Source organism: Argiope bruennichi, chromosome 4, assembly GCF_947563725.1.
Source record: "Argiope bruennichi chromosome 4, qqArgBrue1.1, whole genome shotgun sequence".
Lineage (NCBI taxonomy): Eukaryota > Metazoa > Arthropoda > Arachnida > Araneae > Araneidae > Argiope > Argiope bruennichi.
In genome coordinates this window covers 100,419,460-100,436,331 of record NC_079154.1, presented here as the reverse complement: position 1 = coordinate 100,436,331, position 16,872 = coordinate 100,419,460, and the positions used below count along the sequence as shown (strand labels likewise).

Sequence of the window (16,872 nt, the reverse complement as noted above, 5' to 3'; positions counted from 1 at the left end):
AGTTACGATATTTACAAATAAAGTAAATTTTAACAATTTTTTTTTTCCAGATAGAAAAACAAAATTATACAAATATTTTATTTTCAAGACATGAGAAAAGAAAGGAATTTGTAGTACTGCACTTTTTGTTTGTTTACGAAGAGCTAACTATGAGAAACGATGGCACAGTAAATGAAAGTTGAAAAAGTATTCTTTGTGACACTGAGATTTATAAAGATTTACAATGTTTTTTTCCCGCTTAAGACTTAATTTTTATTATACCCCTTTTTGTCTTTCCGAATTGTTTTCGTTTCCTATGTATTTGATGAAACTCGGAGCTTATATTTGAATTTGCACAACATTACTATTTTGTGTAAATTCAAATTTATGCAGTTTTCTATAAATCTCATAATGCAACCCATATTATATTTAAAGAATACATTTCATAGTATTTTTCTCGCTCATTTTTCAGAAGTTTTGTCATGAAATCTTTCTAAATATACATAAAAACTTTCTAAAATTATTGAATATTCATTTAAAATGAAATTTTCAATCATTCGATGAAAGAGAATATAATTTAATACTTATTATTTAAATTAACTTATTTCATTTTATAAAAGCGTAATAAATTTTTTACTTCTTTCCTAATTTCCTAAAACTTTGAAATTATTTACATTCTTGCCCCATTGGTAATGGTGCAAATATGGTGTCGTATGATGATATCGATATTTTAAGATTTTGAGAAATTAATCGTTATTTAAGTAAATTTTGATTTTGAAAAGGCGGCGCCATCTATTGCCAGAAAAAAAAACGATTTCTAGATTCCATAATATGTACAAAAATGAATTATAAAAATTAAAGACTAAGTTATTTTTTTAATTAATTTTCTACTCTTAGTACGTTTTAGGGCATTAATAAAAATGCTCTTAAAAACTATTTTTCATTTATGATAGTAGAAATTGAGAGAAAGTAGAATACCATTAGAAAATACAAATGTATTTAACATTAGTTTCCAGTGTAATCGTGTTCCTGGTAGTTCCCTTCATTGTTTATTTCGAAATCTTTCAAACTTTTAATTTTTACCAAGTGCACATGATTTTAAAATCTAACTTTTGCGTTATATAGTCCAATCAAGTTGTATTCCCCCCTCCCCCCTGAAACAATATATTATAGCAATTTTATTGACTTAAGTTACTGAACTGGCTATTTAAAACATGCTTTTAAGTTTGTGTTGTTATTGTTACTTATTGTTACTTGTTATTGTTACTTGTCAGCGGACTTGTCATAGACAAGTCCGCTGACGAAGGCAGCGATTTAAACCCAGTTTGTGCAGTAGCTTCTGAGAGTAAAGACCCCTGAGCACCCGAGGGCAGAAGTCTGACTTCTAGCTCGTATGAAGACGACACTCAATCGCTTGCACAATCCCTTTTTTTTTTTTTTCTCTCAGGGAAGCTCTTTCACACACCTCACAGATAGAACACGGGGTAAAAAACAACCATGCCCTAACCAGGACTTGAACCCGGGGCGCCCAGATCACGAGAAAGACGCACTACTCCTAGGGCAGGGCGCCGGCTTTTAAGTCTGTAGTTGGAAGTATTACGGAACAAAGGATTGTGAGGAGAGGACGGTGAAAATGTTAATACCAGTTTCTTGCATTTAAATAAAAAGTTATTAACCCATAGATATTAAAAAGACTTAATGGGCTAAGTATTGATAGCTTAAATATATCAGGAGTTCAGGAGTAAATTTTAAAAATCTGAAAATTTGAGTTTTTTTTTCTGTAACAATTTTGAAATTTTAGGTACGTGCTATATGGAAGGGAATAACTCAAAAAATTTGTTAGATCAATATCTGCATTGTGTTTTGAAACATTCGAACGACTGGAAAAAAAGAGACACCGAATGATGGATATATATATATATATATATAGTTTTCTATCAGTCAGAATTTGCGAATCTAGAAAAAAATCTAATTCTAAAAGTGGTATTCTACGATCTCAAATCGTATAATAGTCACTTTTCAAAAAGTGTAAAAAATTAAATTTGAAAAGATAACTTTTACTTTGTGGCAATACTTCTTGAAAGCATTAAAAAGTAGCACTTTCTTTTTTTTTTTCATTTGATATTTTTTATAACTTGGCAATGCAAATTTCACATAGTCCGAAATGTTTGCAATCAAGCAATAATCAAGCCACAAGTGTCATGATTATTAAACAGTATCGTGAAAATACAGTTACTAGCAGCGTTTTTAATCATGAAACAAATTTATTTAATCAGATCATGACAAACGAAGAAATTTGTCAGAATCGCCATTTTTTTTTTCTTTCTTTCTACATTGTCTTGAGACAGGACCGTTTTCCAATAGAACGAAATGAAGAAACGCCGCCGGTTGAGTATCAATCAATATTTATGATTAAACTAATCGGAAAGAACGAGTATTCAACACATATGTTTAATCAACTAAGCCTTCTTTCGTTTTCTGAGTAGAAACTCAAAGGCTAGGATGGAACGGAATACTAATGGCAACATCATAGAAATTATTTATTGGGAGTAATCTAATTGGTCTTAATTAGAATAGCATTCTTTTAGTGAGATTTCTGTAACTGTCGAGTTCATTTGTCACTGCACAGATCAAAAAATACTTGGAACATGCTGGTGAACTCTTAATATGTTAAACAATTCTTAACGGAGCAAACAGTTCTTTTAAGATAATTATAACAAGTAATTTCTATGCCAAAAGAAATATTATATTGGAATAAATGTGGTTTAAGTTAAGGCATAGTTGGTGCCATAAAACTATTTGTACAAGATTTCATCCTGATCCAGACCTCTTCATAAAAGAGATGGTAAATAATATCGAGCCAAGATGTTGAGAAATTAGTTGAAGATTTAATAAATGATGTGGTGCGATTTTATTGCGAAATATCTATATATTGTTAGTACTACTTGAAGAAATTAGATATTCGATTATGAGTTTGACTGTCATTTTATGTCTATGAAATCAAAAAGGAGAAATGAAGCTTGAATGCTCAGAAGATATTAATCGAATAATGATTTTTTTAAAATTTAATTCTAATGATTAAATAGGCATTTAATATATTTGACTGTTTTTATATTCTAATATTAATTGAAGATTATGGCGTAGTATATATTAAGATGTTAAAGGCGTGATTTAGAAATTCTATCAATTCAACCGCTTGAAAAAATACGTTTTCCTACTTTGTAAGAGACAAAACATTTAGAATAATTTAAGACGTGCTATGGTGTTGAGAAATTTGTCGTACAAATTCAAAATTTTATCGTAAATATTCTATATCTTAATATTTGCCTGACTTCACATTTCTGGGCGTTTTCAAATTATAAATATTCTAATAAATGCAAAAATGTCTCTCATAGCCGACAAAGGGAAAAAAAAGGGGAGTGGTCTCCTTTAAACTTTATCGCATCCTCTCGAATAAATTTTTCATGCCAAAGAACGTTTTGCATTGGTGTATAATAGTTACCAGACATTAACTTTTGACATGAATTTAACATTTTTACTGAATCATCCTGTGATCTTTAACCAATTATTTGGCGATTAATGCCTATCATGCGTTAATCGTATCCGAAAATCGAATTTGTACTTCAAACGCATATTTACCAACTGATTGAAATAAAAGTTTTGTATAAAACTACACTTGTAAACAAAATTCATACGAAATTTGATACATTTGTCTCATTTTTGAATCACAGTGTTTATAGGTTTCTGAAAGTACTGACCGACAGACGGTCAATTCTTTGTCGAATTTGGCTCAAAAAATGACAAGTGTCTACACTGTAGATGTTAAATCTGTGTACCGAATTTTATCTATCTAGCTCTCTTCGTTTTGTCATTATTGTATTAACTTGTATTCGAATAGCCGGACTTCCTCTGGACAGATTTTACTCAAAATTTGATAGAAATATGCAAATTCGATGTAAAGAGCTTATACCAAATTTCAACCAACTAGCTTTTTAAAAACTCGTTTTTCCAACGGGGGAGGTTTTAAACACGTGTTTCGTCAAAATCTTGGGTTTGAATTTTTGGATGATTACTATACTTTCTTTATACTTCGTACACGAGAAAGTAAAATTGAGACAACTAACTATCGAGGTTTCGTTTAATTTCAATTTAATATTGGAAAGAGGCGAAATTCCAGGAATTATGTAGAGCTTTAACCATTTAACATTCGCTTACCTTTTATCTTTAAATCGGCTGCAGTCTTCAAATTAATCGCTTGGAAAATCATTGACATTTTAACCCTATGTTCATTTTGTATAGTATACCATACATACAACTTTATAAAAATATACTACCACTATAAAATAATTTTTAACTTAGTTTTATTAAACGCATGATATTTCTAGACGTTTATTTATACTTCAAGAATAAAAATAGTTTATCTGTCATAATTTTAAATCAGGTGTGAAAAATAACCGTCAAGATGCGCCCCTCAGGTTTATCTAAGGTAAGTTTTATTTTATTTTTATGTTTGTACCCCTAAATATGTATGTTTATTATAAAATACACATGCCTAAATGTTTTTTCTTATACATTTTTATATATACATACCTATATACTTTTTTTTTGCTTTTATTCAAAAAACCAATCTTGCCACGATAAGGGTTAAAGCTAATATTGTAAGACAAACTAAGGAAAAGCATTTAAGAAGACTCACATTTGAAATTTGTTCATATTTAATATATTAAAAATACAAGAAAATATTAAAAGATGGGAACAAAAATAGTAAAACAGCTACTAAATTCTTTAAAATATCTCTTTTCTAAAACGGAAGCCAAATTCATCACACTTAAGTTGAAGTGTTTTTGCCAACTGATTCGGCCCACAGAAGAAAACTGTTACTCTGCCTTTCTGTTGCTCTGCTATTGATGTGAAAACCTACGAAAAGAAAAATAAATTTAGAAGTTGTTTTATTACAATTACAATTTTGAACTGAAAGTTTTTAGAATCTCATTAGATGTTACAACAAATGTAAGCAATAAGAAAGTATAGAAGGAGATTGCTTAATGTCACTTTCAGCCTTTCAAAATGTCTTCTAAACTGCGGTTTAAAATTGATAACGCATTTGTTTATTATTATTATTATTATTATTAATAATGTGTCCAAAATGTAACAGTTTCTTCAGAAGTGGTGTTCAGTGTGCAAAAGACAACCTACGACTGCTATTTCACCGACTTTGACATTTTAAATAATGAATTCGGATAGGCTATTTAACATTAATAGTCAAACCGTCGCTTTAACCACCTTATTTGCAAATGAATTCATGTAAGTTTTGTGTCATACCGAAGATTTAGACTGCAAGAAGATAAAGGACCTACTTATTACAATATTATACTCAAAACTTCCACAACTGATACATTTTCAAGCTTTCCTGCAATGATCTTCAACATCGGATTAAAGAGCCACATTCAATGGATCACCATATGCATCGTATTAAAGCGCCATATTCAATGCACCCATTATGATTATGCATCCACCATATGCAATGGATCTTTGATGAAATACTTTGGTCCCAATGGCAAGATTTTATCCTAGACCACTTTGGTCTCTAATACTAATAGGAAAATGTAAATGGCAATTTTTAGGTACTACTACATTATCTTTTGGAACTCATGAAGAGAGTGAAATAATCTGAATGTCACTCATAATGTAAAGGTAATAGGCATTCACTATATGATCATATATAAGCAAGATCTTACCTTGTTCCAGTCGGGCCTGCCGGGCTGGGTTCGACTCTTAAGTCCCGTAATGAGGTCTCTCTTCTCTTTATTGTACAACAAATCGAGAGCCATCTGCAGGCCGACGGCTTTCATGTCGGTACGGTCCAGGGCGGAGGTAATGTACATGTGGATGTCCAAGAAGCGGTCTTTCTCTTCAAGCTGAGCCTGTTCCACTTCTAGTTCACTGAGGAGATTGACAAACCACTCGAAGCAGCGCTGGTTCCGATTCAGCCAAAAAAAGTCCACCTGAAAAGAGAATGATATATTTGCATTGTATTATCAGAAAATTAATAGCACTCTTATTTGTAACTGGTACATGAAAATTCGAATGTTTATATATTTAATTGTTTGAAGATCTTATAAGAAATATCATGGTAAAATACGCGATATTGAAATATCATGGTAAATTTGACTCTGAAATGGAATCGTTCCTGCTGCGTCTTTTAGAATTCCCGTTTGACTTTTGCTCAAAGATTTTGAAGTATCAGCATGCATTTTCTATGCATGCTTTGGATATCTAATTTGTTTATTTCACACAAATATATTTTTAATATTTATAAATAATTTATCATGAGCAAATTGAAATTGAACTTAATGTTTAAGAATTGTTGAGCATGTCATTCTTTGTCTTCAACCAGTGTGAAAAAATTCCATTGATAACTCTTGGAGTCGAGCTGTTTCAAGGTTCAGTTTGACAAATAAGGTTGGAAAATCTAACGAACTGGCAACAGTATAATATGGGTAATGCTTATATTCAACTTCCACTAACTATGCTATAAAACTGAAGAGACTAGCTATGCTATTCTTTTCTATAAGTAATGCACTATGTTCAACTAACATTAGACAGTCAAAATAACATGCTTCCATTCCAAGCTAGAACACATTAAAATAGTCTATAAAATTTTTCTGTAATAAGGATAGAATATAAATGCTACGGTATTACTTTTAAACCAATCAACTGCTGTATTAGTTTGCAAATTTAATTGATGAATAGAAGCTTTTCAGTTTCCAACCTTTTACAAAAAGACAGGAGTAGTAACAAGCCATTTAGTTGATTCGTAGAAATAATTTTACATAAATGGTAAATTAACGTTTTATGTACTTTTTCCAATTTTAACGCTGAATCGATTCGTTTAATCATGAGAGAACAGAGATCATACAGAGAACACGCGATTTAAAAAATAGTTTCATGTAAAAGCGTATGATGTTTTATAAGAGGAGAAATTAAGACTAAAATATTTCTTGAAAACAATCCAAGATAAGCAAATTAACAAAATTATAAAGCTGAAAAATCCCTCTTTCCATCCAATTATACGATTTAATAATGCAAAGACTGATCGCTAATTTGAGAAATTAATGGACACTAAAAAGAAGTACATTTCATACTACTTTACCAGCACTAGAGAACTGGTCTTCTATAAGCAACAAAAAGCCGACTCAGCTTTTTGAACCTGGCAAGATTTACGCAAATATCATTTTGGAGAAGAAATGATAATGAATTGACATTATAATTCAGAGCATATTTAAACTTCTTGCTTTTAATGTCAATGTTTGCCCCACTTACATGCTCATTCTTTTAAAACTATCGAATTGTACTTGTTTTAATTTGCTTAAAATTTACCATGCTGTTTCTGATTTAACTGTTGCTGTTCTGATTAAAATTTACCATACTGTTTTGATTAATCGCTGACTCACCTTGCTTTGATATTTTGTAAAATGTCAAGTAATTTTTATTTTTTTAATAAATAAAGACCTGTTTGGAAGAGTACAGACAACAGACTGACTTATTAAAATTCTCAAAACATCAATCATAAAGCAGTTCATTTACAAATGACGTTTCAGTTCTCTTTTCCCAAATAAGTTGCAAAAATATCTAGTTACCTTTTTGAGATGAACATTGGATACTGGCATGGAGTCTGACCACTTGTGGTTGCAATTCGGACATGTATGCTTCGATTTTCGGTACTGGTACATAACACTTTGCAAGATGCTAGCGAAGGGAGTAACCCCAATTCCTGTTGCAATCAAAACTGCGTGCCGAGCTTGGAAGATGTGGCGAGTTGGAGAGCCATATGGTCCATCTAGGATGACCTGCACCGGAACGGATTTGGAGTGAGTTTTTCTTATGTTTTATGCACATAAATCCATCTTTGGCTAAACAGATTTAGAATAATACACCTAAGACAATGAAATATCATAACTGAAAAATATGCCGTTAATAAATCGATTTTCTCCCCTACATTTTTTTTCATTGAAAGGAAACAGTTATTTCAAAACCTTATAAATAAGGAAAGCATAAATTTATGTAATCTTGGTATTATGCGCATTTTAAGCTTTTAGATTCTTTTTTTCTCTGTAAATATTTTGCTTGGAGAACCAATTTTACTACAGAAGTGCTGAATAAAATGCTTTTTTAATACCGTTTGCTATAAATACAAAAGTCAGAGTTGTAATTAACTTTTTGTTTAATACTTATTCTGTTAGAAATGATTTGATAACTTATGCAAAATATAAATTAATCGAAACTTTCAGAAAAAAGGCTTCTTAATAAACACGATAAATGTTTATTGGATTAAAATTTGAATTCTATTCTAATTACACAATATTTAATATAATTTATATTTAATATAAATTTTATAAAAATATAAGTGTGAATATAAGTTATGCATTAATAAAATGAACTACTTTTTACATACATGACTTATCCTGAATTTATTTTCGAATATTGTTCTAAGTTTTCTTGCAACTTGATATTTTAAATTTTCCCCCCTCTTTCCTACAGTTTTTAATGTTACATAAATATTTACTCTTATGTAACCTTACACAACGTTCCTGTAAAATTATTGAAGTGCTATGCGAGATTACATACAGGTATATTTAAAAGACGGTTAAAAGTAACTATAATCGTAACCCAGTCTCACCCGTTAGCGAATAAAAAAAAGTTAAATGCGTCAGCAACTTCTAAAAAAATGGATCTGAAAGGGATTCCATTTTATCGTTTTATTTAAGAGTGAAATATTTTGAAAATGAAAAGCGTCTTTCAGAGCTACATTTCAAAATTTCATATCCTATATCGGCATTTTATATCTCAATGAAACATCGACAGAAAGGGAGTTAAATTAATTTTACTTACTATAAGAAACTACAAACCATAAAATTATAGCAATATTTATGAAACCTAACGTATAAACTGAATATTTCGTGAGTCGAAAATTATTAAAAGGAAGCTACATTATACTTAGATCTTGCAGCATTGGCTCTAAAACACAAAATTAACTTAAATATTAACAAAACTTAAATAAATATTAAGTTTGCAACAAAATTAAAATAACAAAATTAACAAAATTAAAATAAATATTAAGTTTGCAAAAAAAAAAAAGAAAAAAAAAAAAAAAAAAGGAAAGAACAGATGAATTCGGCCTGAAGACTTTATCAAAGGTCACCCTGAGCCAGGAATTCAAACCAGGGTATTTAAATAAGTATAAATATCTGAATTAATAAGTTTAGTATTCTTCATAAATACTTTTGGAGTATATTTACATTCAACTGGTATGTTCTTTGCTTGTATATTTTATTGATGTTCTTCGGTTTTAGAGTTTGATAATTGTATTATCGTGGTTTGATTTGATTCGATTTTGATGTTATTTTGTTTGGATTTGAATTTTTGAAATAATTTGTCTACTTTGTATGTTGTCTAACTTTAATGTCACTCTTTGTTTATATTAATTTTTGTCTTCAAGAAACCTCAGTTTCTTTTGATTTTCGGGTCGCGCGAGGCCAATACTTGGCCGAAAGTCAGATCCTCACAGAAAAAATCCCTGGTTTGAATTCTTACCCAAGGGTGACCTTTGATAAAGTCTTCAGGCCGGATTCATCTTTTTTTTTTTTAGTTTCCCTTCATTTATTTTTTTCCAATTTAAACTTCATATTTCTAATTTTGTTTTATTTACTCTAATAGCGCAAACACATTGTATTATATTTTCGCGATATTGTGTAATGCTGTAAAGATATCGTTACATTTTCATAAAGTGTCTTCTATGACTACGGTATATATTTTAATAATACTGTATTCTCATGGCAACCTACCCTTAGAGGTTTCAGACTCACAACAACATTCTCAACTTCCACTTCTCTTTTCAAATCTTTTACTTCCTCTTCTGTAGCAAGAGCATCTTTCTCCAATTCCATCTCCATCTTCACTTCTTCCTCGTCGTCTTCGCTGACGGTCGGCATCACAATGACAGTTTGACACCTTCGAAGGCCGTGTTTGGCCATGGACACTCGCACAGATTTCCTCTTCTCCTTTGGCGGTCGCTTGCTTTTAGTGGACAATCGCGAATTGTTCGAGAACACTTCTTCCCCGGCCGAAAGTCGGCCGTGTTCTGCCAGCATGCTCCTGATGTCCTCCTTGTTTTTCTGCTGAATGGCACGACTAGTAGAGAAAGAAGCGAAGGAAGTCCGCCTCCATTGAGAAGTAGATGCAAGTGTGTTCCCAATGACACTCCCTTCACTGTCTCGATTGGAATATATAAAGGTTCTGTCGCCTTTACCCATTTCGATAACAGTCTGGTTGAGCTTGTCAGAGAAGAATGAAGGATTTAGGAATGACGAATCATTCATTTCGAGCCTTATATCAGATCCTACAAAGATAATTGATATTAATATTGTTAGAAAAGATGATTGGTGTTAGATTAGATGAAAAGCATGATCGAACAGATCATAGATTCAAATTAGCAAAATAAATTTTAAAAATATTTTATATATAAGAAAATTAATATGTAATAAAATATCAGTTAATAAGTTGAGAAACTATTCTGTCACATGCCTTTCTATAGTTTGCAGTTACATTTTTTTTGGCTTCACGTGTATTTCAAATTGATCTGGATGACCCAACAAAAGTTCCGGGATTTCTTGCTATTAAAATCGGTGAATGAGTGCCGGTTTCTTTTTAAGTATTCTAATCTAAGCAAACAGCGTGGGCTAAAAACACTATCCTAACTTTTTCAGTTTTCTGCCATAATGGCTAAATAACAATGTTCCCTGGTCGAACAATGCATAAATATTCATTTATTAAAACATTTAAAAATGATTCTCAAAACAGCAAACTTTTGTTTTATGTATCTGAAAATATGTTTGAAATCTTAAAAAGTTGATATGAATTTTGACATTCTAGAATTTAAAGTTGCAGATTAATGCACCTACCCATCATTATGCTTACAGCTTTAGAACACAAGAATGATAACTTATGGATAGCAGGTACCTCACGTTAAAATTAACCCTTTGCACTCGAAATATCTTCTCTTGGTCACCATTCAAGACTGTGCATCATTTTGGTATCTTATGTATTTTTTTAAAAATTTTAATTGTTAAAGATACTTATAGAATGTTAGAAAGATGTAGATTCATTTTTCAAGGAAACTCAACTTAAAACAGTTGCATGTGTATATTTTTAGTGTAATAAACAGGTCCATGTATTCAATGAATTATGCATCGAATTATCTTTTCGAGTGCAAAGGGTTAACTGGATTGAATAGAAATTTGCCAATACCATTGCTCATCTTGAAAAATGCAAATTATATTTCATTGCATATTAATGGAATGTCTTCCTGATTATTAATTAAGGCTGATACAACAGATATAAAGTGGCTGTAATAGTAAACGCCAAAAATTTTGAAATCCATGTCTGATTACTATGCAGATTAGATCACTAACAGCATGATCTGGTCTGGCAATTGGTCTGAAATACTTCCAACCAACCTCATTACAGTAAGAAAAAATTATGAACATTAGAAGCATTTTCCTAAAGGTTATTAAACTGTTAACCAAAAAGTACAAAGCGTTTTATCAGAGGTTTGCAAATTTTACAATAAGCATGCACAAACTTCAACAGACACATCTAAACTACTAACCTACTGAACCATGTTTTTCAGGAATACAGACATCATCATCATTATGAGGCGATTGACATTTGAATGTCTTATCCGTGATTTGGGATAAAGAACAGATCTTAGGAATGTCAATTCCAGGGGGCGTCTCAGTGCAGCTGGAATGATAGATGACACCCCGTGATGCCAAGGAGTCATTCTTCAGAGAGTACGCGGGATCATTCATATTCTTGACCAACTCATCACTGAGGACAGCTTCTCGATCCTCACGCTGAAAATAGTTGTACAGGCTGTTGGTCCACTCTCCCACACCCCGTATATGCAACCAGATGACATCTAAAAAATAGCAAAGCAACAGGTGAAGATATTGGATAACTTATTGAAGCCATGCTTTATAATTTGAATTGAATGCGACCTTCAAATTTCTGATAAAAATATAAACATCAAGCTACTTAGAAGGAATAATCTGAAGAAAAAAAAATCCATTTAACCCCTTCCGGTAAAATGACGAGTAAAACTCGTTATTTAATTTTCATGCCATATAGCACACTGAAGAGTATAACTCGTTATTTAATTTTCATGCCATATATCACACTGAAGAGTATAACTCTTTATTTAATTTTCATGCCATATAGCACAATAACGAGTATAACTCGTTATTTAATTTTCATGCCATATAGCACAATGACGAGTATAACTCGTTATTTAATTTTCATGCCATATAGCACAAAGACGAGTGTAACTCGTTATTTAATTTTCATGCCATATAGCACAAAGACGAGTGTAACTCGTTATTTAATTTTCATGCCATATATCACAATGACGAGTAACTCGTCATTGCGACTGAAGTTACTGTTGAATATAACAATAAATGCAGTTTAAAATTTCTACTGTGCTAAATCCGGCAGCACTTTTATTACTTTTGTCGATATAATAGATCACTATCACATTTTTTAAGTTAGATTGTATTGGTTGAAGTTATGGCCAAATTGTTTTTAGTGGATTTCATTCTTATAAACATTTAGTGTGAACATCGGTCTTACTAAAGGAAAAACATGTGAAATAAACCCCATAATGCATAAGAGTAGTGTAAACTATGAAGATGAAGGTGATTGGAGAGATTCTGAAAAATCGCAAGAAATAAGCATACATTTACCTGATAATGGAACTAATGAGAGTGAAATATTACCACGAAGACGAAAACGTGCTTAGTGATTAAAAAGCGATTTTAATGAATGCCCTGAAATTGTAGACACATCATCAGAATGGACTTGATAATGTGCCTGAAATAAAAATTTACAGAAATGCCTGGCGTAAACGCGAAAACCAGGGAACATTCCGAAATCATTAGAATTTTTGAAGAAGTGTGTTTAATAGGAAGTGAACTTAAGACTTACAAATGTATCCACATCAATGATACAATTAACAATGTACAAGAAGTATAAAATAGAGTTTTCTTAAACAAAATTTAATGGTTATTTCTCGCACCACTTTTTTTATTATTAAATCTTACTGGAAGAGGTTAAAAAGAAGCTAGAGAATGATTAAATTTTGAACAATGATTAGCACTCGAACTCTTATTTGATTTCTTGCTTCTTTTACTAAAAATAAGGGAAATGGCATTTGGTGAGCAGAAAGCATTTTTGGGAACTATTTATTCTATGCTAATCAGTAAATATTCAATGCAACTTTGACTGCCTTCTTGGCAATTTCTTCTTTTGGCTGTTACTAAAAGATCAGATTCATATGTCACCATTACTTATAAAGTGAATTCCAACATTCCTGCAGTTTAGAATAAGTTATCAAGACTGTATCACAATATGATCGACAAGAACACACCAACTACCTCATTAAATGTGTAACCAAAGTAAGTTGTATCGAATATCTATAAAAAAAGCTTTTCATTTGACTTCATGCATTATTTATTTTGTGCCACTTATTTTTAAAAATATAAATCTCTAAAGCAAACGATCCATTCTGAATAAAATTTTATTCTTGTACCGAAAGGAGATTGTGTTATTTCTACTTGTTTATACATTCTACCATAAAAATAACGTCGCATACTCAATCTTCTCAGTTTTGTTAAAAATTCTTCGGATTGGTTATAGTTCATTTTTACATTCCAAAATTTTCCTCGGTAAAATTTCAACCCCTTGATGGATATTTTCCTTTATCCTCGTAATTGTATACTACAACATATTCTTCAAATTTATTTCTGAACTATATAACGGCTACAGTGATAATCATCTAAAGAATGATTAACTGTGTGACAATATAAAATATATATTTAGAGTTACTATTTAAATAAAAGTTATTCATTGTATTTTATTACATAATATTCGCTATGCTTCAAAATACAAAATTCTAAAACATAGATGTGGACCAGTCTTTCAAATGATTCAAAAACGTGATGATTAATTCGTTCTTGGACAAAAGCATGCGTCTTGAAAATTTATGCCATTTTTTAACTATTCCTTGTAGACCGAATATTTTACATTATAAATATCTGACCCAAAATAAAGTCTGTAATAAAAGAATAAGACTTTTTTACAGTTTGTGGTCACTCCAGCCGATGGATTGACGAAATCTATTAACGATATGTATACGATTTTGATTTATTTAAAATCAATTGGTATATATTTGAATTGAAGGTAGCTTTCAACACCAGTTTTGATATACTACTCAAAAATGAAAGAAGTTCAATTTTATGGAGCTCTTTCTGTACTCTTCAAACACAATTGCATTACAATGCTTCTATGCAATACATTATACATGCATAACCATTTTATGAATTTTCCCCCATCTTTTGTAACTCAATCGCACGTAGCTTTATCCAAAGTTTGAATTATTGTTAACTATAATCTCATCAATCCAGTTTCTAGTAAATTTTCACTCTTGTCATCGTTATTAATAACTCGGCACTTTGGTAAAATTTGAAGAAAGCCGAAGAGAAAGCTATTTTGCATGTAAATAAACCATTCCAATGCTTCGTGTATACCAAATGCACCATTCTCGGCATTCCACCCCTGCACCTGCAATTACTGTTTGAAGCCAGACTAACGACAATATATCGCCTAAGAATCCCTCTTCCTCATAATATAACAGAGATACAACCAGAAGATCTAGAGAAGAAAGCAACTGGTTGGTCTACTCACCCTTCACAGCATCTCAATCCCAACCAAATTTCATTGGAAGATGAAGGAATAAATTCATCTCAAGTAAATAATATCAATATCTTTACAGATGGCTCAAAAACAGAACATGGAGTTGGAGCTGCGTTTTGTGTTCTGTTCAATGATACCTGGTCCTACCACTGGTCTGCCGAATTGAAGGACAACAATACCGTTTTCCAAGCTGAACTCGCTGCACTTCATGAAGCAGTAAAATATACATCTCAGTTTTCAGACAACAATACTTTTAAAATACATGTTGACAATAGAGCTAGTATCATGGCATCTTCAAATCCAAAGAGCACAAACGAAAAAGCAAGAGAAATTTTTGGTGTCCTGCTTTCAAAACCAACAATAAAAATTTCATGGGTTAAAGCACACGCGGGCAATATAGGCAACGAAAAAGCAGATCAACTGGCAAAGGACGCAACGCAAAATGGACAATTTTATATGCAAACAAAGATACCAAAACCACATATAAAAGCCCTCCTCCGGAAAGACATGCTTGAGGAATGGCAAGGATATTGGAGCAATGGTGTCACAGGCAGAAAAATTTTTAATATCTTACCTTCAGTCAACCTTAATCCCACTAACTGGAACAGAGAGGAAATTATTTTATTCTCAGAACACGTCCCTTTTCCTGCCTACCTCAAAAGGTTCAACCTGTCTGAGAGTGACCAGTGCAGTTGTGGTGGGATAGGCACCGCACTTCATTATGCTACGGAATGCATCCTTACAATCTCCTGGCATATGAAAAAACCATCACCAAGCCATGAACAGGAATGGCTGAAAAGAGTCGCCGGCAACTTCCTTTCCAGGCAAAAAATCCACAGTATAATCAAATTTATAAGTGCAAATAGAGACTTATTACATCAAGTCTCATACCAAAAAAGACTAAGGGAAAAAATAAGCACTGCAGTCTCCTGTCACACATTTCAATCAAACAGAGATTGTCTTCATTTCCATTTCTCAAATCATTTTCCATCTGATTTTTTTAACTGCATCCTGATCTACTATAACATAAAAAATGTAAACACAGATTATATGTATATTTTTACAAATTTTATCTCTCAATCTGCATTATATTTCTAAGTTGAAAAATTATGTAAACGGTCTCATCATAATATAATTTCTTATATAATTGTAAATTTTGTAAATAGTTATTTTTGTTTCGTTTTCCTACTGTAAATATTTTGTTAATTAAATAAAATTCCCGTAACATGCCTACCAAACCGTTCAGTGACCAGAATGGTCACGGATACGGGGGTATGAGACGGCTTTCTGTTCTATACCAAATGCAAATTGCCGTGAAAGCCTGCGAATCAAATTACGGTGCTTCATCAAAAATGTCAAGTAAAGATTAATTTCTCATGTCGGTATTCGGAATAAACATTTTTTAGAATTGATGCAGCACGCAAGATATATTTAAAACTTTGAAAAATCCAATAAAGAAAAGAAAGCAAAAATAAAGTTTACTCGGTACACACCATCCAATTCTGGAGCACTGCTGATAGTAAAAGGATGCCATTCAAAATTGGCAATAGTAGGTATGTTGACGTAAACGTAATCTCCAGGTCTGTAGTCGAATTTTGGTGGCCTCTTTATCACTAAATGAGTCACCTGAAACAATTTTGTAAAATGAAACTTATTAAAGTATATCATTGTAATGGAAAGAAATATAAAAGTAGCTGGAAATTAATTTTAGACAAATTCAAGAAGCTATAGATTATATTTTCAAAAAGTTAAATTATTCTTACATGATTTATCATTGAATGAAAATTACTATGTAGATTAAAACCATTTAATAAATATATTCAATATTTTCTAAGCACTCTCAAAAGGCCAGTATTAAAATATCCAAATCAGTCCATAAACCCAAGAGGCTTAATCTTTTAAAGCCAAATTCGGCTTGGTTTGGTATTTTCTGTCTATATAGGTATTTCAAACGCAAAACAAACGTCTCAAAAACATGAAAAGAAAGAAGCATTTAAGTAAGCACAAAAAGTAATTTAAAAAAAATACTTCATTCAAATATTTCCAATTTTTTCAGATAAAATTCAATGTATTAGAAATGATAAA

At 31.4% G+C, this 16,872-nt stretch overlaps 1 protein-coding gene across 1 annotated transcript in view; it reads right to left on the bottom strand.

Annotated features, from left to right (window-relative positions):
* Window positions 1-4,692: 4,692 nt before the first annotated feature.
* The window catches only part of LOC129967116 (NADPH oxidase 5-like), a 32,926-nt gene continuing 20,746 nt past the window's right edge, over window positions 4,693-16,872 (bottom strand). Inside the window, exons 10-15 of the mRNA XM_056081796.1 lie at window positions 16,281-16,413; window positions 11,648-11,959; window positions 9,825-10,378; window positions 7,620-7,829; window positions 5,718-5,984; window positions 4,693-4,896 (exon numbers count right to left, since the gene is read on the bottom strand). Coding sequence (XP_055937771.1) covers window positions 4,765-4,896; window positions 5,718-5,984; window positions 7,620-7,829; window positions 9,825-10,378; window positions 11,648-11,959; window positions 16,281-16,413 — 1,608 coding nt within the window. The 3' untranslated portion in view covers window positions 4,693-4,764. The remainder of the gene's footprint in view (window positions 4,897-5,717; window positions 5,985-7,619; window positions 7,830-9,824; window positions 10,379-11,647; window positions 11,960-16,280; window positions 16,414-16,872) is intronic.